The sequence below is a fragment of the Mustela lutreola genome, chromosome 1, assembly GCF_030435805.1.
Source record: "Mustela lutreola isolate mMusLut2 chromosome 1, mMusLut2.pri, whole genome shotgun sequence".
In the NCBI taxonomy this organism is placed as follows: Eukaryota; Metazoa; Chordata; class Mammalia; order Carnivora; family Mustelidae; genus Mustela; species Mustela lutreola.
Genome location: NC_081290.1, coordinates 113,239,514 through 113,265,967, shown reverse-complemented (window position 1 = coordinate 113,265,967; position 26,454 = coordinate 113,239,514). Strand labels below are relative to the sequence as shown.

Sequence of the window (26,454 nt, the reverse complement as noted above, 5' to 3'; positions counted from 1 at the left end):
TCTTATTATATCTAGGGTGAAATTCTTATTATAGGGTAAAACTCTTGGCTTTAATATTCTGGGTAGTATATTAGAAGGTATTCTTTTAAAATAAATAGTTAGGCTATTCCTAGTATGTCTTTTTTGCCCTTCTTGAGTGGAAGAAAATATTTTTACATTTGAAATGCAGATTTTCAGAACTTACTGTTACGTTTTTTAAAGATACTCTGGCCTCAGTTATAGCATAGCTAGTCATCTCATTGATTATAATGTATCAGGCATTTTGAGCATTTGACCTACCTTGAAATCATGTGGATTCCTTGCTAAAAATACTGATAGGAATTAGAATTATCTGAAAGGACCAAGAAGTATATTTTAGTAAGATCCCTATAATTATTATGAATTATAAAGTTATAAGCACTGCAGTATCTTGGGCTCAGAGGAAGGGAGTTAAAAGGGAGTGGGGAGAAGGTGACTGAATTATAGCTTTTAGCCTTTAAGGTTTATAGGGAAAATAGCTATCATTTATCAGCTAAGTATGGAAAGTTTTAAATAAGTCTTGTTTTTGATGAGTACAAAAGTGTTCTCTAGTTCTATAAAATTTGGAAAACACCATTTTCACCTCAGAACATCTCAGAGCCTTCTATAAATTATTGTGTATATTGTTAATTTTTAAGAGGGAAAATACATGTGGTACAAACATATTTGGCTATGGAACCTTTTTTTCTTGGAGGCTCTCCTGGGACTATTTAAAGGATATATACAGAGTAAGGTATGTACTTTTCTGGAAGTGTATCAGTTTGGTCTTAAAACTGAATAGGAGAAATTTTTATGAACTTAGACTTAGGGATTTACTTTGATGTAACCAGCACCCCCAACCCTCCTCTTTTGTGTGTGTGGGAGAAATTCCTGTCATTGGGACTATTTGGTCAAAGGTTATTTGTATTTAAATTTTGATAGCTGTTAGGTATATGTTTTAATGCATATAAAGGAGTCAATGAGAAAAAAATAACCTGCTAAAAATTTCTATTTTTTTAGTGTTTTTTTCTGTTCTATGTACTGAGATCTGTAACATGAAATTATTATGACTAATTAAATGAAAAGCAGTAATTTTTAAAAAAAGGTTTTATTTATCTGAGAGTGAGACAGAATGAGAGAGGGAACACAAGCAGGGGGAATGGGAGAGAGAGAAACAGGCTTCCTGCTGAGCAGGGAGCCGGGTGCAGGGCTTGATCCCAGGACCCTGGGTTCATGACCTGAGCAGAAGGCAGATGCTTAATGACTGAGCCACCCAGGTGCCTCGAAAAGTAGTCATTTTTTTTATACTCATTTTTACTAAATACGAATTTTGAAAGGGTACCACGGAGTCAATAAACTTAGATATTAGATTAGAAGCTTAGCTATATCTACTTTCTTTTGAAATTACTTCAGGGTCCCATAAGAATAGATGAAAATCAGATGTTACTTTGTTTGTATGCATTTCCAATTTTAAGTAATCTGTTGCTGACCCTTAACAAAGATTCTTTTAAGTCACTTAAATATGAAATTTAACAAACTAAGTCATTCTAAACATTTGGAGATACTGTTTAATTTTGTCTTCATATTTCTGAATATAGATATTCGGGGCCCAAAACATGAGAGAGAATTTGAGAGTCCTGTTGTTACTTATTGTAATTCTCAAGTTTTTTAACACTTCTTGTGTTAAGTAGTGTCAACCTGAAAAGAGATTTGCATTTGAAAGAATTTATGATATAACATTGTCAATACTACTGGGGCACCTGGTTGGCTTCATCGGTTAAGCATTTGATTCTTGATTTTAGCTCAGGTCAGCTCAGGTCATAATCTTAGGGCCATGAGATTGAGCCCTGCATCATGCTGCACGCTGTGTATGGAATCTGCCTGACATTCTTTCTCTCTCTCTCTGCCCCACTTCCTCTGCCCCTATCCCTCCCCATACTTGCTTGAATATGGGTGCAGACATGCACTTTCTCTCAAAACAAAACAAAACAAAACAAAACAAAAAAACCCAAAACATTAACAATACTAGTGAAGGAATATTTTTGCCTTTCAAGGAAAAAATGAAACTTTGAAGAGTTAGTTTCAGTCTTTCCCTATACTAAGTTGTGTCCCTTCCTAAGTTCTCTCTCATACTGAAGCAAATATTTTCTCTTCCACTTATTTCTGAATTTGACAGTAGCATCCTTAATTTGCCTCTTGTCACCTTACCGTCTTTATTCCATCTATTACCAAACAGCCTGTTTTGTAGTCTTCTTCCAAAATGACCTACAACAATGCTTGTGCCGTGTAACTCTTTTCTTCTAAAACATGTTCTTTTCTTTGTGAACATGTAGTACTTCCCTTTACAGACTTGTTGTAGTACTCCAGTTTCCCTGGAAGCAGAATAAGAGATAGAATTCATGTACAAGTAATATATCAGGAGAGGTCTTTGAAATGTTCTGGCAAAGTGAGTGAAGCAGGACTGGGAAGAAGAAGAAACTGAGATGAACAAGGATGTGGTTTCAGGGTATATGTAGCCTCAGCTTGATCCAGGAGGTAACTTTGGGATAAAATTGTACCATAGAGGTTGTCTTGCCTTGAGGTGAGGGAACAGGGCTTTTGTTCCCCCTCTCTTGGATTCGTTAGTCACTGGCCACCAGTTTTCCTGGAAATATATGTGTGGGGATGTGTGTGTGTGTGTACATGCAGGGTGGAGGGAAGGAGGTTATCTTCTGTTGCTTACATAGAAAGTTGCTGGTGTGCACCATTAGTTTTTCATGAGTGGCTGTACCAAACTGGTAAAACCCAGGCTGGGTACAGCATGTGCTGTGAGATTCCATCTGGACTTGAGTCTTCTTGCTCAGAGGATTAGGTTCTCTGTGATCTAGACTGAAATTGTCCTCCCCAGATCATCCCTACTGATCAGTGAGTCCTATCATTTTATTTCAGGTGTTTCTTACTGGCCCTCACCTGCCTGTCTGACCTTTCATGAAATTCACCTCATCTAAGATGCCTACCCACCTCTTCACTGCCAACACAGGCTTCTACATCTACAAAGCCCATGTTGAACCTCATCAGCCACCTGTTGCCTTCTCTTACTTTTGCAACTCAGTTCATTTTTTCCCTGTCTGAACTCCTATGATAAGCTTTTACCATTTGATTCAGAATTTAATTATGTGCTAGGTATAACCAGGAATAACAAGGCAGATTCCATGAGGCATACAAATAAACTTAGCTAATAGTCATACCTAATACTGTCCACATATTTAAATAATTACTCCATGTATATTACTTTTGCATCTCCAGCTAGACTCCTTGAAAGCAAAGACCATGTTTTTCATACAATCTGTTTAACAACATCTTGTATAGTTTTATGTTCTTAATATCTAATTAATATTTGATGAATACCAGCATTAATTCCCAAACTTGGAATCATTTATTTGTTCCACAAGTAGTTTTTAAGCTTTTAGTATATGCCAAACATTCTTATAGATGCTGGGGACATGCGGTGAGAAGAAGAGACAAAAATCTCTGCCTCACAGTGCTTACCTTTTAGTGAGCAGAAATAGGTAACTGTTCTGGGGAAGAATAGAGCACATAAGGGAGCTAGGGGGTTCAGGGGTAGGGAATTGCAAGTTAAAATAGAGTGGTCAGGAAAGTTCAGTGAGAAGGTTATTGGCTATGTGGGTCATGCATGTCCTTGGCGGAGGGAAGAAGTGGTACAGTGGCCCTGACAGGGACTCCAGTATGCTTGGCACAGAGAGAGTGAAGCCCGAGTGAGCGCAGGTAAGAGGTAAGGTCAGAGAGGTGGCATGGGATGGTATAGAGCATGTAGTCTTGTGCGTTACTGTGATATTGTAATCAAATTTAAGTTTTCCTGGACCTAAAAAAAAGTTGTGAGAAAGCCTTGGAGAGTTACAGCTGCCTGGCCAGATCTACAGCAAGGTCTGGGAGAGAAATGATGTCATTATTGGAAGGAGGGGCTAGAAGGAGGAGCAGACCAAGTTTCTCCTCAAGTCTTCATAGTGGTAGCACTCACTGCATTTTCCTTCTAGCACTGTCAGAAACAAGGGATGGTTGCCACTCTTCTGGAGTTCTGTTTACCTCCACCCAGGAATCCCCAGAGGGAGAAGATAAGAGAAAAGCCATTTTTGTTTCTGAAATGAAAGTTACCAGAAATTTTATTTTGTGAATATTTTTTGCCCAAAGTATTATTGATACATATCAATTCATTAAATATATAGTATATACACTTAATTGATTTCTTCTTTAGGCCTAACCTCAATATCTGAGAATAGGATTTAGATAAGAAAAAGTAAGATAAAGATACTTGCTTATGATTTTTTTTTAAGATTTTATTTATTTATTTGACAGAGATCACAAGTAGACAGAGAGGCAGGTGGTTTTGTAACTGTTTTTTTCCTATCTAGTCTAGTATGAGGGTATTTAATAAAGCAAACATATTATCTCTCTCTGATATCCTGAAAAGATAAGACTTGATTCACTATGTTCTGGGTATCTAATGAATATGGAGGTGTGGAAGATTTCATTTTAATATATCTTTTATCCTTGGAATAGGATCGGAAGTTGTTTCTTTTCCTCCTTCTTTTTCTTCCTCCTCTTCTTTTTTTTCCTTCTGCAACTGCAACTGATTTCTGAGTACAACTGGACAATGAAAAATTCTATTTGAAATTATTTTTCCTCTTGGTGAAATTAGGCAAATCGCATTTTTGTTAAAAGATTTTATTTATTTATTTGACAGGCAGAGATCACAAGTAGGCTGAGAGGCAGGCAGAGAGAGAGAAGGAGGAAGCAGGCTTCCTGCTGAGCAGAGAGCCCGACGATGCGGGGCTCCATCCCAGGACCCTGGGATCATGACCCGAGCCGAAGGCAGAGGCTTTAACCCACTGAGCCACCCAGGTGCCCCAGCAAATTGCATTTTTAAGTATCAGCTGCATTTTGCCTATAATTTTACCCAAGTCAAAATGGATCATTTTTAAAGTTATATTTCAGTTAACAAAAGAAGAAAATTACTTTCTAAAGCTTTGATGTCAAATAACTATTAACTATATTAGAGTTGGATTCTAAGATTTTAACTGTTTGATTTCAGCACTTTTCTGCATAACACAGATAAACTTGCTACTAACCTACTCTATAAATTGAGGCAAGTCTCTGAACTTCTGGTATTTCATTTTCTTGACTATAAAATGAGGTCATGGGTGATTTCTAAGTTCCCTTAAATTCTGGTTCTTGTTCTGATTTTTCAGCTGTAAAGGGCTAAGTTCCCTAGAGCTTGCTATTAGATCAAACTAACTTAGGTTTGCTTATTTTGGCTGAGAGAATCAGGAAATTGGACTTTATTCATTGGAGTTATCTTAAACTGTGCCAGGTTAGCAAAGTGACTTGTACTATTCTGCTGACTTTAAGGTGAAAGGTAGGTCAGATGGATAGTCAAACAGCATTTAATCATAAAAAGTATTTTATATATTTGTCATTTTATATTTTTAAATTAATCCTCTCAGAATCACAGAAAAAAAATACATATGTATTGCTTTTCTAATCATCTTCTTCTTTTTTTTTTTTTTTTTACATTACTGATAGTAACAAGTCTGTGATTTGTTTTTTGTTCCATAGGCTTCATTTAGTGTATAATGTATTATGATTGGAAGTGAAAGTTGTAGAAGGATTGAGTTCTGAAAAATATTGATGTACTCTGTATCTGCCTCCCCCTTCTTCCTCATCCTTCAAACAGCAGCAACAAAAAAAAAATTGTCAGAGGTCCAATAACTACTACTAATGAATGACAGATTGTACTAATTTAATAGGCTCACTGAATTATGAGAAAAAAGAAAAAAAGTAGCTGTTTTACCAGACCGAAGCTATTAGCTGACTTTTGTTTCATTTTAACAGATTGCTTACTATTTTATTACTGTTAGCTTTATGGATTCCACTCTGCTCTTTCACTAATAGCATAGAGGCAGGATTTTAGAAAGTATTCTTTTTTTAATCAAAAATTTCAGTTCTCTGTTTGGAATTTTGAATTTGTGTGAATTTAGAAGACATTTAGGTTGATTATCTTTTAATTGGAGTTGCACATTGATATTCACATGCTTTTCTAATTTCTTTTCCGCAGTTTAGCTTTTACTGTTTTTTTTGTTTGCTTGTTTGTGTTGGTTTTAGTTTAGTTTTTCATTCTTAAATGGGAGGATGACTCTTTTTCAGAAGGACTGGGTCTGATCACATCATCCCTGCCCCCATCATTAAAAGTAGCAGTGCTGCTTAGGAAAGGGGAAGAAGACAAGCATGCAGGGACATCTCTTTTGTGCAGTCCTTTTCACAAATATAATTTAAGAAGGAGTTAACATACCCATTTTTCAGATGAGTACATTATGGCTTCAAGAGTTTACGTGATAAGCATAACAAACCCAGGTCAGTTCAAAGCCTATGCCCTTACCCACCTTCTTTCTTGGAGCATTGACTTAATGACTTTAGTATCCTAATAAAATTAGGTAAGACCGGATAGTAATACAGGAGGCATACCTTTTTGACTCTTTTGCTTGTAAGCAATCACAACTCTCTGTCTAAGATGTACTTTCCATTTGCACGCTCACCTGTCATGTTCTATAAGTAATACTATACCTAAATTATTTTCTATGTTTCATAGACCCTATATATTAAAATGAAAAGAAAGAGAAAAAAAAAAGAAGGCTAAGTAGATTTGTGTACCTTTAGATGGGAGCATTCATTTGGATACTGATTTGTGTATATGGTTGTTGGTCCTAATTCAGAATGTGATCTTTCGCTTTTCCCTCCTAAATTTATAACCCTGTTGACTGTATTTGCTTATTTATTTCTTAAAGTTTAAAGACAGTTCTTCAGCAGGCTTCTGCCTTTGTATTTGATGAGTAACTAAGGATTAGGACTTAAAATAATATTTTTTAGAGCTTTTCAGGGCTCATTTTGATACTCACTGGAAAAATTGTCAATCAGCAAATCAGGCATGGAAGAGAAGTATTTATTATATCCCGTTTTCTTCAGCTCAATAGAGATAAAGATAGTTGAAACTGAACTTCAAGGCTCAAGTTGGTTCATTTTTATTGATATTCTATAGCAATTTGAGACCAGATTTGGTAAATACAGGTTAATTAGAGTGTATTTTGCATTTCAAAATTCCTTCCTTTGAACTTTGTATCTTAAAAATGTGTGGTTATTTCTTAACAATAAAAGTATTCTTTATTCCTGTGAAGGAAAAATTATTTTAGTCTGTAATCCTTTGGGAAAACAATCCTAAGAAATTATTTATTTATTTATTTTTAAAGAATTATTTATTTATTTGACAGAGAGAGATCACAAGTAGGCAGAGAGGCAGACAGAGAGAGAGAGGGGGAAACAAGCTCCCTGCTGAGTAGAGAGCCCAACGTGGGACTCCATCCCAGGACCCTGAGATCATGACCTGAGCTGAAGGCAGAGGCTTAACCCACTGAGCCACCCAGGTGCCCTGAAATAATATATTTAAAGACCTGTTTAATTATAAAGCTTTATTGAAAAGTTTTAATATGAAGAATTGTGTATGCAGAATTTTTTTTAAAAGGCCATGAAATGGGAATGGTAGTAACACTGGCTTTAAAATTAGGCATACTTCGGGCAGACCTTGGTTCTACCACTTTCTGGGTGTGTAACCTTAGGCAAGTTATGTGACTGAATTTCAGTTAGCCATTTGTTCTTGGGCATAGTAAGAACTGCCTTCTAGGGCTCTTATAAAGGTTAAACAAATTAGCCTATGTAAAGAACCGCAGGCACAGTAGAAGTAAGTTTTCTCTCTTCTTCCTTTTTTCCTCAAGGTAAGTATTAATATAGTATCTATTTTACAGATACTTCTTGAAGATCATATTTATTTTGTTTCTTAGCAACCGAATGGGTGTGACTGGAAGGAAATGGAGAAAATGAGATGGTAATATGGTAGGTAGTTACGTGAGAAAGTCAGAAAGATAATTTTGTAAGTTAGAAGAAAACATTTTTTTAATCAGGTGAGTGAATTTTGATCATACATTGTAATTAAAGCTTTTTAAAAACAGTGGAGTGAGTACAGCCATACTTACTGCCAGCTGACAACTGCTTTGGTTCAAAATTATTGCCTTCACCAGTAATTTATGGCAGCAGAGAGAAACCAGTACACACCTAGTCTTCTTTATTCTGCTCATTCCTCCTGTTCTCCTTAGAGGAACAATGTAGATCAAATTCTTTTTCACTGTGGCTTCTGTCAGAAAGATAAACAAAAAAACGAGTTTTTAAAAAATTTCTCTTGCCCATCCACATTCATGCAAACTCCCTGTAATTTCCTGAGTAACATTAAAATCAAGTTAAATCGCTAACTTTTGGACCGTGTTTTTATGATACTTTTAGAAATACTTTTTATAACCTTTTGTCAACACAAACATTAATTACTTAAGGTCAGTAGAAGAATCTCATCATGTTCCAAATTTTTAAAAATTGGACTTTTCCTCCAGGTTTACATTATGACTAGTAATCATAGGGGCAGATAGATAAAAAGAGTGATTTATGATTTCTGCTGTTAAGGAATTTGTATCTATTTATTGGGATAGGAAGAGACCGGAAGTGCTTCCAGGCTGCAGGGATCCCACTGAAAGCTGAAACTTGGGCTAGGCTTTCCCGGTGAGGAGGGTGTGTCAGCTGGAGGAATACCCTCTGAGGCAGTTGGAAGGCAGCCACTCCCCAGGTATAGGTGGGGATGGGTGTGTTGACCAATTGGAACTAGAGATAAGGATAAAAGGAAAGGTAGATGAGAATAGTGCTTTGCAGGTCTTAGACACTGAGGTATTATTAAAAGTTTTGATCTGAAAAATAACAATTTCAGAATAATACTTAGTGAGACTGCTTGGAAGAAGTTGGAGAGACATAGAGACTGGGAGACTACTTAGGCAAGTATTGCAGTAACTTGGCTGCATGGGGTCTTGAAATGTAAAACAGGATGAATGAGAGAAATCAGAGCTTGAAGAGTAGTTCTAAGTCACAGTAGTGGGGTGATACGAGGAAAGAGGGAAGAGATAGTTAGCCTGCTGGAGCCATGCTTTCTTCTCCTTTTACCTTCCCCTGCTCTGTCTGCTTACTGGAGCCTAGCTTCTGCTCCTGTCCTGTCATTCACTGAAAGTGCTGCACACCTGGGTACTTCAATCATGTTAACAAGGTCAGGACTGAGGGTACGCCTTATCTCATTCATTTGTGTTGCCTGCTGCACTGATCTTGGTGGATGGCCTACCACCCACCCTGTTACCCAGATCAGAAAGACTCATTCCTTGCCTGAACCTCCCACATTCGTCCCTAACCACCTGTTGAGTCACATTTGCATACATCTCCAGTCAGACTGTGAATAGAGTAGAATAAATTAGCATAGCCTTAGGGCATGGCGGTGGCTGAGGCACAGCACCTAGTCAGAAGGCCTGGGTCTTAAAAGGAAATGTTTTTAAAGCCATTTGTTTAGAATGTACTAATGGAACACTTGGCTGTGCTGATCACTGAGGATAAAAAGGAAGTCCTCATAACTGCCCTCAAGCTGGTTTCTGACCTTAAATAAGGACTTTTTTTTTAGTATATGTGCTGCCGAAGCGAGCACAGGACTTTTTTTTTTTTTTTTTTTTAAATGTCAAATATTTTACAGGCAACCTTTCCCCTGTCACATTAAGATAATAGTTGTATTTTTAGTAATTGCAGATTTTATATTGTATTGCAGTTTTAATTTTTTTTTAAGATTTTATTTAGTTATTTGACAGAGAAAGATCACAAGTAGGCAGAGAGGCAGGCAGAGAGAGAGGAGGAAGCAGGCTCCCCGCTGAGCAGAGAGCCCGATGGGGGACTCAATCCCAGGACCCTGAGATCATGACCTGAGCAGAAGGCAGAGGCTTTAACCCACTGAGCCACCCAGGCGCCCTGTATTGCAGTTTTAAATGAAGAGGAAGATTTTTTACATTTATGTACAAGAATCCGTATGTATTTAATTTTTTTCATTTTATTTTATTTTATTTCTTTTCTGTGTTCTAAAATTCATTGTTTATGCACCACACCCAGTGCTCCATGCGGTACATGCCCTCCATAATACCCACCACCAGGCTCACCCAACCCCCCGCGCCTTTCCCCCTCCAAAAAAATCAAAATAAATACATGATTTAAGCAGACTTTGAGCTTTTAGTGCTTAGTACACATATGAATTCATGGCTCACATGTGAGAACTTAAATCTTGTGCCAGTTGCTCCCAGCTGCTTCAAGTTGGTTCATAGACTGGGAAACACTGGCCAAAGAAATTTTAAGCTATCTGAAAGTAGAGAGACAGAGTCCTAAGCAGAGATATCCAGAGAAGGTGAGTCTAAGGAGAGATAGCATGAGGATGGGGAGGGAAACAGAGACAGAAAGACACAGTAGGACAGTTAACAGAGCACCATTATCCGAGAAGATTCTCCTGGTCACATGGACTTATTACCAGATAAGAAGGGTGATGATTCAGCTTTAGCTTCAGATTAACCAGATTAAGCTTCATTATCATTTTAAGAAAGAAAATTAAGCTTACTTTCAGAGTTTTTAAATGAGAAACACACAGTATTTCTTTGTATGAAAAGCAATCGCTGGGTAAGATGTAATGTGCATACTGATTAAGTGGCAAGAAGATCACACCCAACTCTTGAAGGACAGAAGTAATACTCTGTTGATTACATACTCCAGTGCCTACCACTGTGACCTGGATTGGAAGATTCTCAAAAAATATTTATTGCCTTTCATTGTAGAGAATGCTGCCTTTAAAGTTACAGTAATTTTTTTTTAATGATTCTTTTTTTTTTTTTTAAGATTTTATTTATTTATTTGACAGAGAGAGATTACAAGTAGGCAGAGAGGCAGGCAGAGAGAGAGGAGGTAGCAGGCTCCCCGCTGAGCAGAGAGCCCGATGCGGGACTCAATCCCAGGACCCTGAGATCATGACCTGAGCCGAAGGCAGCGGCTTAACCCACTGAGCCACCCAGGCGCCCTAAAGTTACAGTAATTTTTGCTACTAACTTGATGAATTTAGAAATAATTCTGAAGTTATTAGTGAGATAGAGTGACAGTCTGGTCATTCTTTTGTATTTAATGGCAGCAGTCTCCTTGGGGTTAATAAACATTTTTGTCCATAGATCAAGAGGTTTTGAAAGGGTTGAAATTCAGGTCATTCCTGACTATATGCAGTGGCTGTTGTTGGTATTAACGTCTTAAAAGATTGGAATAGTTCAGGCTGTGTGTGAGTTGAAAAGTAAACTGGAGTGATTGGCTGTGCAAAACACAGATGTGGCAGATTATTTATACTGTCAAACTTCACAGCGTACTTTTTCTTTCATGTGTCTTAAAGCCTGCGTTTTCACAGTAAATCAGCTTTATACACAGGTTCGTTCTTTTTTTTTTTTTTCTTTTATCTTTCTTTCTTTCTTTCTTTTTTTTTTTTTTTTTGAGAGTAGGAGAGAATCTTAAGCAGGCTCCAGCAGAGCCTACCTCAGAGCTTGGTCTCACAACCCTGAGATCATGTGCTGTGCTAAAATCAAGAGTCAGACACTTAACTGACTGAGCCAGCCAGGTGCCCCTGTCTACAGGTTTCTAGATGTTACTAGTTTCAGAAATTTTTTTTAACCAGGCAGGATCCCTTATTAACAGTCTTTCTCTGCAGTTTAAATGCTTAAGAAGAAGAATTCTTCATTCATCTATTTTTGTGTGTGTATGAATTTTGATTTTTCTAGTAATACAGCAAGAGTTTATTTCTGTATTACAGTAAAAATCCATAGATGATAATCCTGAATTCAGTGACCTTTCTTACAGTTGAGTCTGCCTTTATTTGACTGTTTTGGCTGCAGTTTAATAGCACTGTTTTCCTGTGCAATTCATCCTGTTAATAAAGAATATGAGGGACTTTCCAGATTCTTTTGTTTTACTGGAATTATATTTTATAGACTCTGCTTTGAAATAGTGGATTATTTATTATTCTAGAATGTTTTTGTTATCCTGAGAATATGTCTGGTTACCAAATTATTCTTAAAACTAATAAAAATGTTTTTGTATTTGAAAGATAAACTAGCTAACTGCCTCTTTCAAAGTAGAATTTTAATCTCTGATTAAATATACAATATCTCTTTCCCAGATTTTATAGATTCTATAATACTCATGTAGATTTCATTTGCTTATAAGAAGCCTGTTTCCTCTTAGTGAGCCAAAGAATTCTCTCCAGGGGATCAAAGCAAATTGCTCCTTTATTGAAACTTGGTTGTGCTGTTTTTTATTTGTTTGCATGTAATTTCTATTGCTATATAATATTTACAGTTGAAATTATTTTAGTATTATGCAGAAAAAAGTTTTTTTTTTTATCTATGCCTTTAAAGACGCTTATAGGTTATAACAATATTTGTGTTTCCAAGAACTTGAAATAATTTTGTTCTGAGATATCTGATATAAAAAGTGTTAAGGTTACTAGGGAAGCAGCTTTAGTCTTGTTTCTTAGTGCACAGTAGGGATTTGGTAAGTAAAGCATATTAAAGAAAAAGAAGCTAACATTTTACTTTATTTATTTATTTTTAAAGATTTTTATTTATTAGAGGGAGAGGGAGAGCAAGAGCAAGGGAAGGAGGAGGGGAAGGGGCAGAGGAAGAGCGAGAAGTGGATGCCCCACTTAGCAGCGAGCCTGATGTGAGTCTCAGTCTCAGAACCCTGAGATTATGACCTGAGCTGAAGTCAGACATTTAATTGACTGAGCCACTCCTAAAAAAGCCAGAACTTTAAATTTTTACTTTTAACAAATTACTGACCTAGGATCTTAATATACTTAAGTCATTTAATCTTCATAGCAATTATTGTGATAGACATTATTACCCTACTTTATAGAGAGGGTAAATACCCTCTCTTCAAATTCTTCAAATTCACACAACTTGTATATAAATAAGCCAGAATTCAAGCTCAGGTCTGTTTCCCTCCTAGTAGAATGATTGCTCTACAACATCACATAGTCCCTTTAAAAAAAAGAATTAAGGAAATTTTCTTATTGTATAGTCATCATAATGTCTGTTGTCTAAATGTGCATTTTACACTTCCAAATACACTTAGTATGAATTTTTGCCATTAAATTTGTTCCATAGAAGGCAGAGAAAGAGGGGTTTATGGAGACTTTTGCTTAATATTCCAGTAATTTCAGATTCCATGAAAAATATTAGCAAGAAGCCAGTGCTCTTTGAAAAATTTGAGTTTTTAAAAGCTCACAAAATATTCTGGCAGTAATATTACCTCATTCATTCCTTTAACGCCTCCAGCATATGTATTTTCTGGATTTATTAAAAAAAGCTTTAGTAATATCTTCATCTGTAAAATAGTTTCTTGGTTGAATTAAAATGCACTGCTAAGTTCAAGTATAGAAAACAGACTTCCTAGATCTGTAGCGTTTTAGAGTGATGCAGCTCCAGCTGTCAACCAGTAGAACTTTTAGTCCACCCTCACCATTTGTCTCTATGAATGCTTCAGAGTTTCTTTTTGATCTGTTTTACAAAATACCTGCAGTGACAACTCTGTGACAGTGGTGACACTGGGATTGGAATTGCGTAGCAGACGAAGAACAGAGGGACCAGTAGGTGCTAGCCCATGAGCTCAACTTGATCAACCCTTGTGCCTGTTTCCCTGCTCTACTCTGTTCTTCGTCTATCTTCTTCTTCGTGCTTTGTTTACAGTGTTCTTTAAGGTGTCTGATCAGTATCTTATGCTGAGCGTGGGAAATATGCTGGATTTAGTTAATTGGTTTTACCAAATACCGTCTCTGCTCTAGTAGCCAACATGTTTCCTGTTTTCTCTAACCTTTTCTCCTACTTTCTTTAAGTTGTTGATTTTCCTGCATTTCTTTCTTTCTTTAAAGCCTTAAAATCCCTCCACTTGTCTCTAAGGGGTCAAAATGTCCTTCACTAATTACATGTCTGGAGGTTGTATGAACCATATGTAATTGAATTACAGAAATAGGAAGAAACTTTGTTAGTTTCAGTGGACATAGAGATCTTAAAAATACTGAAGTACAGTCCCCTTCATCCCCAACACACACACACACGCACACGCACGCGCGCACACACATGAATGATGATGGCAAGAAGGAACAGAGTAGCATTGTTTAGTCACCTGAAATTTGAAGTTCTGAAAAGAAAAGAAATTTTAGACAAAGGGCAGTGAGAACGTTTGCTGGGATCCTAGAGAAGAGATCTTAGTTGAGAGTAATTCCATGATTAATGTATAGGGCAAGTTATAGGTTAGTGCCAAAAGTACTCCGTTTTACCAGGAATTAGAGCTGTGGTAGAGGTTGGGATCAATCATGAATTAAGAAGCTTGAAAGGATTGTAAAAACTTAGCAAATATGTGAATGAGTGACAAGATGAACTGAGTTTTCTGTTACTCAAACTTAGGCATGTCTGTCCACATATAATAGATAATTCACACCCCCTACTTCCTTTGAAGTTAGAAAACTGTGTATGTGCTTTAGGCTGCTGACTGAATTTGTTTGCTTAAGAGGACTTATATGAACAGTGGAGAAATATAGGAAAGTTTGGGGCTACTGGGGCCAATGTACAAAAGAGAAAAAGAGAAAACAAACACCCTGTTCTCCTCCCTCTCTTCTGCAAGCAGTATCCCAGTATGGTATACCAGTAACAGTAGTAGGATCAGGGAATAGGTAGAGAAACTAATGTATCTCTCAGTTCAGGAAACCCCTAAGGGAAAGAAATTTTTATACACAGGTTGATGATTGTCAGAATGTAGATATGTACAGGGAGCATCTAGAGCACAGAGGAAGAGTCTGAAGGTGGCAAAGAAAATGTCCTACCGGATAATGCATGAGCTGAAGCTTGAGTATAGAATCGGTCAATAGTAGGAAGAAAGAAGGCATTCAGGGCAGAGAAGACAGCTTGAGGAGAGCCATGCTCCTTTCTGAGAACTTGTCAGTAGTTCACTGTGGCTAAAATAGAGCTTTTGAGAGAAAAAGAAGAATAGGAGAGGATTAGAAGGTTAAGGGGTTCAGATTATTTTAAGAGATCTCAGCTGCCATATGTAAAATTTTAAATTTTGGTTCTTTGTTAATGGGAAATTATTGAAGAATTATTTTGAAATACAATAAGAAATTTAATAATAATAATAATAGTATTATTGAGCTCATACTCTATGTTAGGCATTCTTTTAAATGCTTCACCTATAACTCATTTAATCCTGTTGAGAACTTTGTGAAGTATGGATGCTATCATTGTTCTCCTGTTAAAGATAAGGAAATGGAGGAAAACAATACATAGGCTCACCTTCCAGGATTTTAAATCCAACTCTTCTGGCTATGTGTAATTGTGTAGGGTGGGGAAGGAGAAAGACCAGTTGGGAGATGATTTCACAAGTGTGGGTGGGAACAAATGGAGGCCTTGGTGAGGACAGATTTGGGGGTACAGAGAGAGTCTTCCCTGATGGTGAGGCCTGGAAGTTCCAGACTGGTTGAGGAAATTTCTGAGGAGCAGCTGTCTCACTGTCTCCTTTCTATTGTTTATCTCCCAGTTGAAACTTTGTTCCTTTTGCTTAGTTTTTCTCTCTTCTCCTCTTCTGTCAGTAACACTGATTATTCACTCTTTTAATGACTATGTGTTAGGTCTTCATTAATTCCTGTACAGTTACAGAAGAAAAAAGAAAAGACATAGTTCCTTCTATAAAAGGGGTGTTTGATATTGTGTGACAGGTAAGATAAGTACAGAACCTGTAATTCAAGTTGGTGTGAGCAGAATGATACAACTTCTGGGAGAGCCATGTTCAATTGACTATATACTTCATCTTCCATTTGTAGTTCTTTTTAGAAAAGATTTTATTTATTTATTTATTTGTCAAAGAGAGAGAGGGGGGGAGAGAGCACAGGCAGGCAGAGTGGCAGGCAGAGGCAGAGAGAGAAGCAGGCTCCCGGCTGAGCAAGGAGCCTGATGCGGAACTGGATCCCAGAACCCTGGGATCATGACCTGAACTGGAGGCAATGGCTTAGCCAACTGAGCCATCCAGGCGTCCCCGCATTTGTTGTTCTAAATCCATTTGTGATACATTTATCTGAGCTGGTAAGGTCTACAGCTCCCCGGTTTCTTTAACTAGCAAAGCTGGGCCCCTCATAGAGCCAATGCATATTCTAGATATAGAGGTATAGAAAACCTAGTGTCCCCTAACACATACACACATGTCGTCCTTCCATATTTTCCAACATTTTGGTTTTAAGAGGAAAAAAGTCTCATTAGTGAATATAAAACCTCATTCACATCCGCTACTGGACTGTAAATTCCCAAGGGTAAAGGCCATGCCTGTCTTGTTTATAGTAGTACGTGTTCTGATCTTTCTCACAGACTTGCTCATGATTTATGCTAGAATATTTGTTGAATACTGCATCTGAGGGTGAAAATTTCCTAAAAATATTTTTACTAAGAATTAGGAAATGAAAGCAAACAATAGTGCAGAAATGAGTGAGACGAATGAGCACAAGTTTGTGGTGCTAAATGAAACTACACTAAACTGTAGCCACAAAATGGCAAGAACGGTTTTATGTGGCAGCCCCACATGGTATATCCCTCTCTGGGGAGCTATAACTTTAATGTTTACACTTCTAGATCTTGATTATAAACCCAGCCCGTTCTTTAGTCCACTACCAGCTAGGGATAGATGTAATTCATTCTCCTTTTTACTGCCTCTGCCCATGGTGAGAATAGAACTTACATACACATCTTTTCTGCCCACATGGAATAGGGACTGTTGGAAGATACTTCTGTCCATTTGGCTCAGTTCCTCTCCTGGGAGGTAGAGTTGGTGCCTGGTTGCTCTAAATTGATACTCATTCAGCCATGTTACTAATAAACTGTGCCATAACAGGGTCATAGTCTCCAAGTTCCATTTCTTCACCTCCTCTCCTCACTGTGGCAGGTGCCCTGGTCAGGATAGAGGACTGCTATTCTCTCTTACGTACCATTCCTTTTTTATTTACTGTTTTGGTAAGTGGATAGAATGGGAGATGGAATTTAAAATGAGAGTCTCCTCTTTGCTTGAACACAAATCAGAAGCTTTGCCTTCTGGGCCTTAAAGAGGGCTTGTATTTAGAAAGGGTTTACATTTACTTCTCATTTTCCTACCAGTATTTGATAGGCAGTAGTCCTGCAGAAAAGGAGGAAGGAGGTTTCGGAAGTACATCAAACCTTCTGGGAAAGAGGAGGTTTGGGGGCCCACCTAGTCAGTATACTTCATGAACTTCTTAAGTGGCTAATTCTTTGCATTAGAAGAAGAATTCTTTGTGCTTCGTAGCTACACCCTGACCAAAGCAGTGCTGATTAATGAATCTTTTTCCTTTTTTTTTTTTTTTTTGTTAAACCATTCACCCTCTTTTTATAATTTGAACTCCTTCTAGTGATCTCAGATACCTTTTATTTAACCTATTTTATAGGTTAGCAGTGAATGATACTTTCCCCAAGGCTACTAGTAAATTTAGCTTTATCCTAAAATAGTGAACTGAGTGAGAAAAATCATTAAAGAGAAAATCATCTGTCTTTCCTAGAAACAGTTTAATGGTTACAGTTGCTAATTTTTAAGATACATTTAGTAGGGTACCAAATATATTTTAGTAATTAATTTCACAGTGAGGCAAGAACTGTGTGACATTTTCAACCCTGGCAAAATGCAGAAGCCGATATTTGCATGTGGAATGGCTGCTCATATATATTAATTCATTAATAATAATTGTTAATGTTTATTGTATACTTAGAGATCAGGGGTGCTTTGAATACACCATCTCATCAAATCTTTTCAGCACTTTTAAAAAGAGATTTTATTTACTTATTATTTGCTAGAGAGAGAGAGAGAGAGAGAGAGCGCGAGCGAGCACGTACACAAGCAAGGGGAGCAGCAGGCAGAGGGAGAAGCAGGCGCCCTGCTTGAGACTCGATCCCAGGACCCTGGGATCATGACCTGAGCTGAAGGCAGACGCTTAACTGACTGTCACTCAGGTGTCCTTCCAGCACTCTTTCTGGTACTGTATTAGTTTCCTGTGGTTGATGTGACAGATTAACACAAACTGGGTGGCTTAAAACAACAGGTATTTATTCTCTCCCAGTTTTGGAGGCTAGAAGTCTTAAATCAAGGTGGTGAAAGGGCTACACTGTCTTTGGAAGCTCCCAGGGAGAATTCTTCCTTGTCTCTTTCATCTTTAAGTGGCTACGTCACTCCAGTCTCTGCCTTTATGATCACTTTTCCGCCTCCTTGTTGTGTGTCTGTGTCTTCTCCTCTTTTGTCTCTTATAAGGAGATTTCACTGGATTTAGGGTCTGTTAAGGTAATCTAAGATGATTTCCTCTCAAGATCTTTAACTTAATTATATTTTAAAGACCCCCTTTCCAAATAGGTAACATTCACAGGGTCTTGGTATTAGGACATGGACATGTCTTTCGGGGACTACCACTCAACTGACTGCAGGTACGTATTTTTAGTATTACCATTTCTCAGGGAGATAGTGTGTGAGTGGTCAATTTGTTTTGACTCTGAGCTGTCCTCTCCATCATCACACTATGACGCCATGCTGATCGAATCTGCTATATTTGTAGATGATCTGTTTTGAAGCATTGCCTGTATGGTATCTTGTCCTTTATTTAATTAGGAATGAGTTCACATCTGGCAAGTTTTTTCTACTTGTTTCTTAGTGTCTGGTTTTGGAAATGCATGCATGAAACTCACTGAAGTATTTTCTTGATGCAAAGACTGGAGTTAACTTGTCATGGTGAACTCCAGCAGGAGAAAAGGCAGCTCAGTACTTGACAGCAGCATAGACTTGTTTTTCTGGTTTATTGAGACCAGTCAGAAACATCAGAGTTCTCATCCTGACTTCATCACTTACTAGCTCTAGGCTACTAGCAATTTCCTTTAGTTCTTAGAACTTCAGTTTATTTATCCATAAATTAGGAATCCCTGTTTTGTAGAGTAGTTAGCTTAGATGAAAAAGTTAAAACTGAGCTTTTAATAAGCATTAATTTGCCCAAATTAAGCATTAAGTATTTTAGAATATGTAATTCCAGTATCTATGAAATTCTTCAGGCTTACTTAGGCCTCTTTTGTAAATTTAGCTTTAGCCTAAAGAGGTGAACTGAATGAGAAAAAATCATTAAAGAGAAAATCATTTTTCTCTTTTTAAAGTTGTTTATAATTACAAATGATGGGGCTTCCTCCTTTAAAAAAATTTTAATATGTCAGTATCTTTTGTTATCCATGTACATATATGGTATCTTTTTAAAAACTCAAATAATAGTTGCCTTGCTTGTTTGTGGTATCTTCTTCAGCACAGTTTGGTTTTGTTGTTTGTTTATTTTTTTTAAAAGAATCATTCTTCTTACCCAGTGTCTGACACACATACCAAAAAGGGAAAACTTGTAAGAAAGAATGCTGGTCAGATCACATCATCCGATTATTACACTTTCAGCATTTTGTGAGTGATGGCTCCTTCCTAAGGGGACATTCTTGTTAAGGTTGGAGGTCACTGTTTCTTTTTAAGAGCACTGTGTTCCAATTTTGAGTAATATTTTTTTAGACAGGAAACATGACCATCTTTCATTTCATTGTCCTTTTTAGTAGATGTTTGTTGAGAATACTGGATAGTGGATAAGACAGATTGCCCCAGTCATTCTTTCTTATTATTGTTTATTTTTCCACAGTTGTGCAATCCTATTTGATAAGGTCATGGTAGTCAAATAAATGTATTTTTCATCTATTTTCTGATGAAAGGATGGAATTTTTTTTAATATTGTCTTCTCTGATCCTATTAAATTACTGAAAAGTGAGAAATTTTCAGAAATGTGTGTTTTAGAAAACAGAATTTTTTGAAATATGTCTTATTTCTTGGAATTTTATAAAAACTCTTAGACTGTAGTCTTAATGTAATCTCTTAAATGGAACTGTTGATCATGGAATGCCAAAGCCTGGGAAGTTGTGAGCCCAACTGAGTCGTAAATATTTGTTTTCCATTTCTGTGTAGACAATATGGATGATGGATGCAAAATTTGTTTTTACCATTAGCATTTATTTTTCTTGCTTCAGGAGGAGTGTATTGTTGTAGAACTGAATCTAGTGATGGATTTTTTTTTTTTTAAAGATTTTATGTATTTATTTGACAGAGATCACAAGTAGGCAGAGAGTCAGGCAGAGAGAGAGGAGGAAGCAGGCTCCCTGCTGAGCAGAGAGCCCGATGCGGGGCTCGATCCCAGGACCGTGGGATCATGACCTGAGTCGAAGGCAGCGGCTTAACCCACTGAGCCACCCAGGCGCCCCTAGTGATGGATTTTTAAAAATATCTTGATCCAAATGATACCATATTACTAATACTACCCTTGCTATTGATGAAGTAGAAGATGATTGGTTTCTACATATCCATCTAAACACTCACCCTCATCCATGTGCACACCCCTACTTTTCTATTCAAAGCAGAATCATTTCATATCGGCAGTAATCATATAGAAAAAGAAGATACACTTCACTGGGAGAAATATATGTAAATAGGGTTTTTCCTCCTTACATTTATTTTTTAAATTCATACTAGACAAAAGCATTTGGAAGTCTTTGAAATTTACTCTGAGGAGGTTCCAGACATGTTCAGTTTGCTGATGCTCTTACTTTTTAAGGAACTGCATTAAGGTGTTTAATTATTAATCTGATATTAATTATAAATAAAATTTTCTGTTATCAGAAGATGTTTTGAAACATGTAGATTTTGCTGATTTTTATAACATCCCACCTAAACTTTGAAGTAGCTTTTAAAATATAAAGGTGCATTTAGTCTTCAATAGGCATTGAAAACAGGGATATCAGAAATTTAAACTTGAATGTTTTAGTATATATTATGCTTACAATTTTTACTTAATATATTCAGTGCTAACATTCCTTTTGGCAACTGGCCATTCCTTTTTCAGATCTAAATATTTACTGAATTTAAACTATTAGAAATTGCATCTGGTTTATGTTGTGGTTCTATTTCAATTAGCATCGTAACATCTAGGTTTATAGTTAACTGTCAGTGATTTTAGACTTAAAGGAGAAAAAAGCATTTATCTGAAGTTAGTGGTAAAATTTCAGCTATCCCCGAAACCTCAGGTTAGATAATCCTGAATTACTGGATTTTCTAGATAAATTGACATTAAATATCTCAATTCTTTAAAATAAACACCATAATGTTTTCATAAACATCTTAGAAAATGTATTTCTTTGTGTATTAGTTTCCCCTTGCTATGTAACAGATTACCACAAACTTAGTGGTAGGAAAAAACCCCACAGATTTATTATCTTACAATTTTTGATGTCAGAAGTCCAAAATGGGTCGCACTGAGCTAAAATTAAGGTGTTGGCAGGCTGTGTTTTCTTTCTGGAAGCTCTAGGAGAGAATCTGTTCTTTTGCCTTTTCCAGCTTCTAGAGGCTGTCTGCTTTCTTTGGCTTCCATTCTTTCCGTCTTCAAAGGCGGCAGAGTTACAGAGTGTCTCACATCACATCATTTTAACACTGACTCTTTGACCTCCCTCTTCCACATTTAAGGACCCTTGTTGTTACATTGGGCCTACTTAGTAATCTAGGATAATCTTCCTATTTTAAAGTCTTCTGACTAGCAGTTTTAATCCATTTTACAGAAGGTTTAATTCTCCACTGTAACATTATTTACAGGTTCTCAATATTAGGACAGGGACATTTTTGGGAAGCCATTATTCTGCCTACCATATTGCCTTCCTAAACTGTTAAATTATGTATATCTAATTGACTCTAACTGTCAGGATTGCATGAGCTAGGAAGCCTGAATGATTTATTTTGTCATCATCTGTTGCCCAGGAGTGACTTTAGCCTCTCTTTCAGGCTTTACTTCAGTTTGGTTGGTGGGTCTTCTTTGTGGCTCACTAGTACTTTTTGTAGGTGACTGTACTTCTACAGACAGAAAAAAATTCTGTACCAGAGTCATTGAGGACCACTGTTGGGAGGATTTAAATCAGTGTTTTACAACCCTTCTGACTCCTGGAAAGTACATTCCTATTCAATAATTTTTTAGTTGTTCACTCTCTTTATTACCAAAAAAGGTCTGTTCCCATCCTTATCATTCTGTTTCTCACTGTTGCCACACGTGTGTCTAACTTCTGGCCCTTTAGAGTGCCATTTTAAAAAGATGTCTGATTTTTGTCAGATTCTAGTTGTGCCCTGGTCTTTTTGCTATCTGCTGTGCCATTTGTTCTTTTGCATTGTATGTGTGTACAAGAGTTTTTTCCTTCCTTCCTTCCCCCTTTCCTCCCTCCCTCTCTCCCTCTCTCTCTCTCTCTTTCTTTCTTCCTTTCTTTTTCTTTCTGTCTTTTCTCTTTCTTGTCTTTTTGTCTCTCACCCTTCCTTCCTTCCTTCAAAAGTTGAGTAACTTGGACAAGCCTGAGCATCAATGGCTGATTCACTGTTTGAACCCAGGTTATATATTACAGGAGAGCCATGAACCATGTTTACCATTTGACTGAATTGCTGTCAGACATTCATCTAAACCCTGAAACTTTTCTTTCAAAATCCATTTGTCATGAAGTTTTAATAAAGAGGTCTTTGCAACTATAAGGGAGAACCTTACATTGAACATAAATTTATTTAGTACTGGGAAGATAGGAGTAAGATGGAATGATGATTTCACTCTGCCTTACCCTTTGGAAGGCAAAAACAGGGAATCTGAAGGAGAATGCTATGTTTTAGTGGAGTGGGTAGGAAAGGTTCGTATACACCCACTTTTTAATTTAGGAGGAGTAAGGAACTGGGCTGTTTTTGTGACATTCTTTTAAGGGAAGATAAGAGAGGAAAGAAAGGGGTGAACTGAAAGACATCAGATATAAAGTGCCTGTTTACTCTCTGTGAGTCACTCACATTATTCTGTTTTAAAAACATGTTAGGAATTCATCTAATCTTCCTCAGGGCACACCCACTTCCCTCTAAGCCTGGTATAGTTCACAGATAAATTGGTTTCTCAGCTCACCACTTTAGCTGTGCAGTCACCTTGCCAGGGGTGATTTGATGTTCTGTAGCTGGCTAGTCTCTTCTTACTCTATCTCACTTTCTTCCTTATATAAATGAGTACCTGACTAACAAATATCTTACCTAATACTAAACTTTTTCTTTCCTCGATAATATTTCGTGACTTGAAAAGACATCTAAGGCACTAAGTACATAATGATGGTCACTTTTTAGTTCATGTTTTGCTTTAATTCTGTATTCTTAGTTTGCTCCATTCTTTTCCACAAATGATCATTTGTAGAAAAGGTCCATTTTATGCATATTTGCTCCCCAGCCTAAAGTTTAGGACATTGAATGCGATGTATACAATTGACCTTCATTTGCATGGTGGTACTTTGGGAAAGTATAATACCTGCAAGCTTCATATTCTTCTGTACAATGAGGAGATTTTATAGAGTATATGATCAGTTACTAAATGACTTTTGTATTCTTTTAAATCTTTTTAAATATGTGTGTTCTCATTTTCTAGTTAGAATGAAAATCCATGGATAGACATGAGCTCTGACAATAGGAACTTACATCTTAATGTACTTACATTTCGTTAGTTTTGGATTTTTCTTTTCATGGAGAAGAATGCATAAAAAATATTCTCTAGAAATCAGGATTCATATTTGGAGACTCTTCTAGAAACAAGGATTCACACTCTTCGTCTCTGTTATCAAAGTTTTCATAAAGATCTAGAAATCTTTTATACTTCATTATTTAAACCATAAAGAAGATTAGAGTTACTTAAAGAGATTTAGCATATCTAAATAGTCTAAAATATTTAAATGAAGGAAAGGGGTTTTCCAAATGGACACACACAGACACACACACATATTTATATGAGAGAGACAGAGAGAGAGAGAGAGAGTGTGTGTGTGTGTGTATGTGTATAAAATTTGGAGCTGAGAACCGCAGTTAAAACCTGAGAAAATTCTTGGCTATAGCAAAGGATAAGTGTCTGATCTCCTGGATGCATGAACTCTTCTCTTTAGCTTCAGTGTCAGATGGAACTGACCTTCTATCCTGGTAACATTTACTTTATTTCTGTATTAGAATGTCCATGATTTAACATTTCTGAGAATTCAGAATCTTTTTTTGGGGGGGGGGGTAAGTAACATTTGTTATAAAGTACCAAAAATGCAGTTGTAATTGGCAGCATGGTATAGTGAAAAAATTTTTGATTTGAGTGTTAGTCCAAGATTTAGGTATCTGTTCTACTTACTAGCCTTGGGGAGGACCTTCGGAAAAATTTTTTTCTTCCTTTTTTAAAAATAAAAATTTGTTAATTATTTTTTTTGAATGAGTCATATATTCATATTGTTCAAAATCTAAAGCTTTTGCAATGAAAATTCTTTCTCCTTCCTGTTGTCTCTCAGTCACCTAATTCTCTCCCATATATTGAAACATTATGCAGCTGTATGTTTACAGAGGTATTTTTATGCATGTAAGAGCAAGATATATGTACTTTTGTCTCTTTCTCCTACAAATGGTAGATACTAATGCATACTATCTTACATCTTTCTTTTTAAACTTAGTATTTTAAACTTCAGCTTATGTTGGGGATCTTTCTATATAAGTAATAAAAACTTGCTGATTTTAAAAATAGGTACATAATGTTCCATGATATGAATATGTCAAAATATTTTGAACCCATTTCCTATGGATGGTCAGTTAGTGTATTCTTAACAATGCCATAACGGTTTACTTTAAATATAGTCCATTTTATACATGTGTGAGTAGGTCTGTGGGATAAATATCTAAAAATGGAATTGGTAGGTCAGAGGGTCTGTCTGTTTTTCATCTTCAGAAGGGAGCAGACCTTAAAGATGTCAGAGGGCTGGGGTGCCTGGGTAGCTCGGTCGGTGAGGCATCTGACTACTTGGGTCATGATCCTAGGGTCCTAGGGTGGAGTCCTGTGGTGGGCTCTCTCCTTGGTCGGGACCCTGCTTCTCCCCTTTATTCTCCCTCTGTGCTCTCTCTCTCTCTAACAAATAAATTAGATTTAAAAAAAAAAAAAAGACGTCAGAGGGCTGTTTGGAGAAAGTGTGTTTTGTGTTCTCAATTAACATTGCTTCTCTTCTGTTCCGCCTGTAGCACATATGGATATATTGGAGGGCATGGGTTAGTAGAATGCAACTCGACTCTAGCTTTTGAGATGTCATGAATGTCAGCATTGTTTGTATTGCTTTGAATTTGTCTGTGCCCATAAAGACAGAATGAGCCCTTTGGACATTGTTACGTGTCTACCCTTCTCCAGAGGTAGTTTGTGTTTTAGAAACAGAAGCAAATATTTCCAAAATAGATTTTCTTTTCTTCAGAAAGTCTAATTCTTGGGGTGCCTGGGTGGCTCAGTTGGTTAAGTGTCTGCTTTCGGCTCAAGTCATGATCCTAGGGTCCTGGGATGGAGTCCTGCATTGGGCTCCCTGCTCATTGGGAGCCTGCTTCTCCCTCTGCCTCTCCCCCTCCTCATGCTCTCCACCTCTCTCTCTCTGACAAATAAATGAATAATTTAAAAAAAAAAAAGTCTAATTCCTCACAACTGCTTTATGTCTTTGACCCATGTTACTCCAAGATTGAAAATGCTATCTTTGATTTTTTTTTAAATCACTAGCACAGTGGAGAGCAGGCACTTTCTTGTCACTCTACTCTTCTGTCTCACTTAACAGTGTGAGTTTTCATGGACTGTTAGAGTCCTTGTTGAGCATAAGAATTTAAGCCGACCATTATTTATTCCAGAGTTAATAAGTTTTCCTTGGGATTCAGAAGATTCATCTTCTTTTATTTTTGACATACGGCCATATCTGAAAAACCATGAGAGTTTTTATTTAAATTGTTTTTTAGTTTGAACTGAATGTTGAGTATTTAGGCACATTGACATTTATACTAGTTTTGAGAGTTTTGTATTTTACCTCTATGGTAGATTAGTTCTTGAATAATAACATTCATTATCTGAGGTGAACCTTGCTACAGGGTGCATGGGAAGATGCATGAGGACAAGAGCCATGTACTACAATACCTGTCACATAATTAATAACAGCTAAATTGGGGCCCCTGGGTGGTTCAGTCAGTTAAACCTCCAGCTCTTGCTTTCGTCTCGGGTCATGATCTCGGGGTCCTAAGTTCAAGCCCCACTTTGGACTCTGTGTCTAGTGAGGCATCTGCTTGAGATTCTTTCCCTCTGCCCTACCCCCCCGCTAACTCTCAAATCTTTAAAAAAAGTAATAGCTAAATCATTGTTATGATTTATATGTATTAACTCATATATTACTCATAGCATCTTCCCCATGAGGTAAATGATAATGTTAATCATTTATACAGCAAAGTAAAACACAGAAGGATATTGCCCAAAGTCACCCCTTTAGTAACAGCTCTGTGCTGTGGACCTGGCCTGGCTCT

General features: G+C 37.0%; 1 protein-coding gene across 15 annotated transcripts in view; it reads left to right on the top strand.

Annotated features, from left to right (window-relative positions):
* The window catches only part of PDLIM5 (PDZ and LIM domain 5), a 201,138-nt gene that overhangs the window by 62,860 nt on the left and 111,824 nt on the right, over positions 1–26,454 (top strand). For 2 of the 15 annotated variants that reach the window (XM_059172642.1, XM_059172639.1), the window contains exon 1: positions 23,988–24,084. The exons of 12 other annotated variants lie outside the window; for them this stretch is intronic. In XM_059172642.1, coding sequence (XP_059028625.1) covers positions 24,029–24,084 — 56 coding nt within the window. In that variant the 5' untranslated portion in view covers positions 23,988–24,028. Of the gene's footprint in view, positions 1–23,981; positions 24,085–26,454 lie in introns of those variants that run through there. One more of the 15 variants, XM_059172618.1, reaches the window with a different exon arrangement.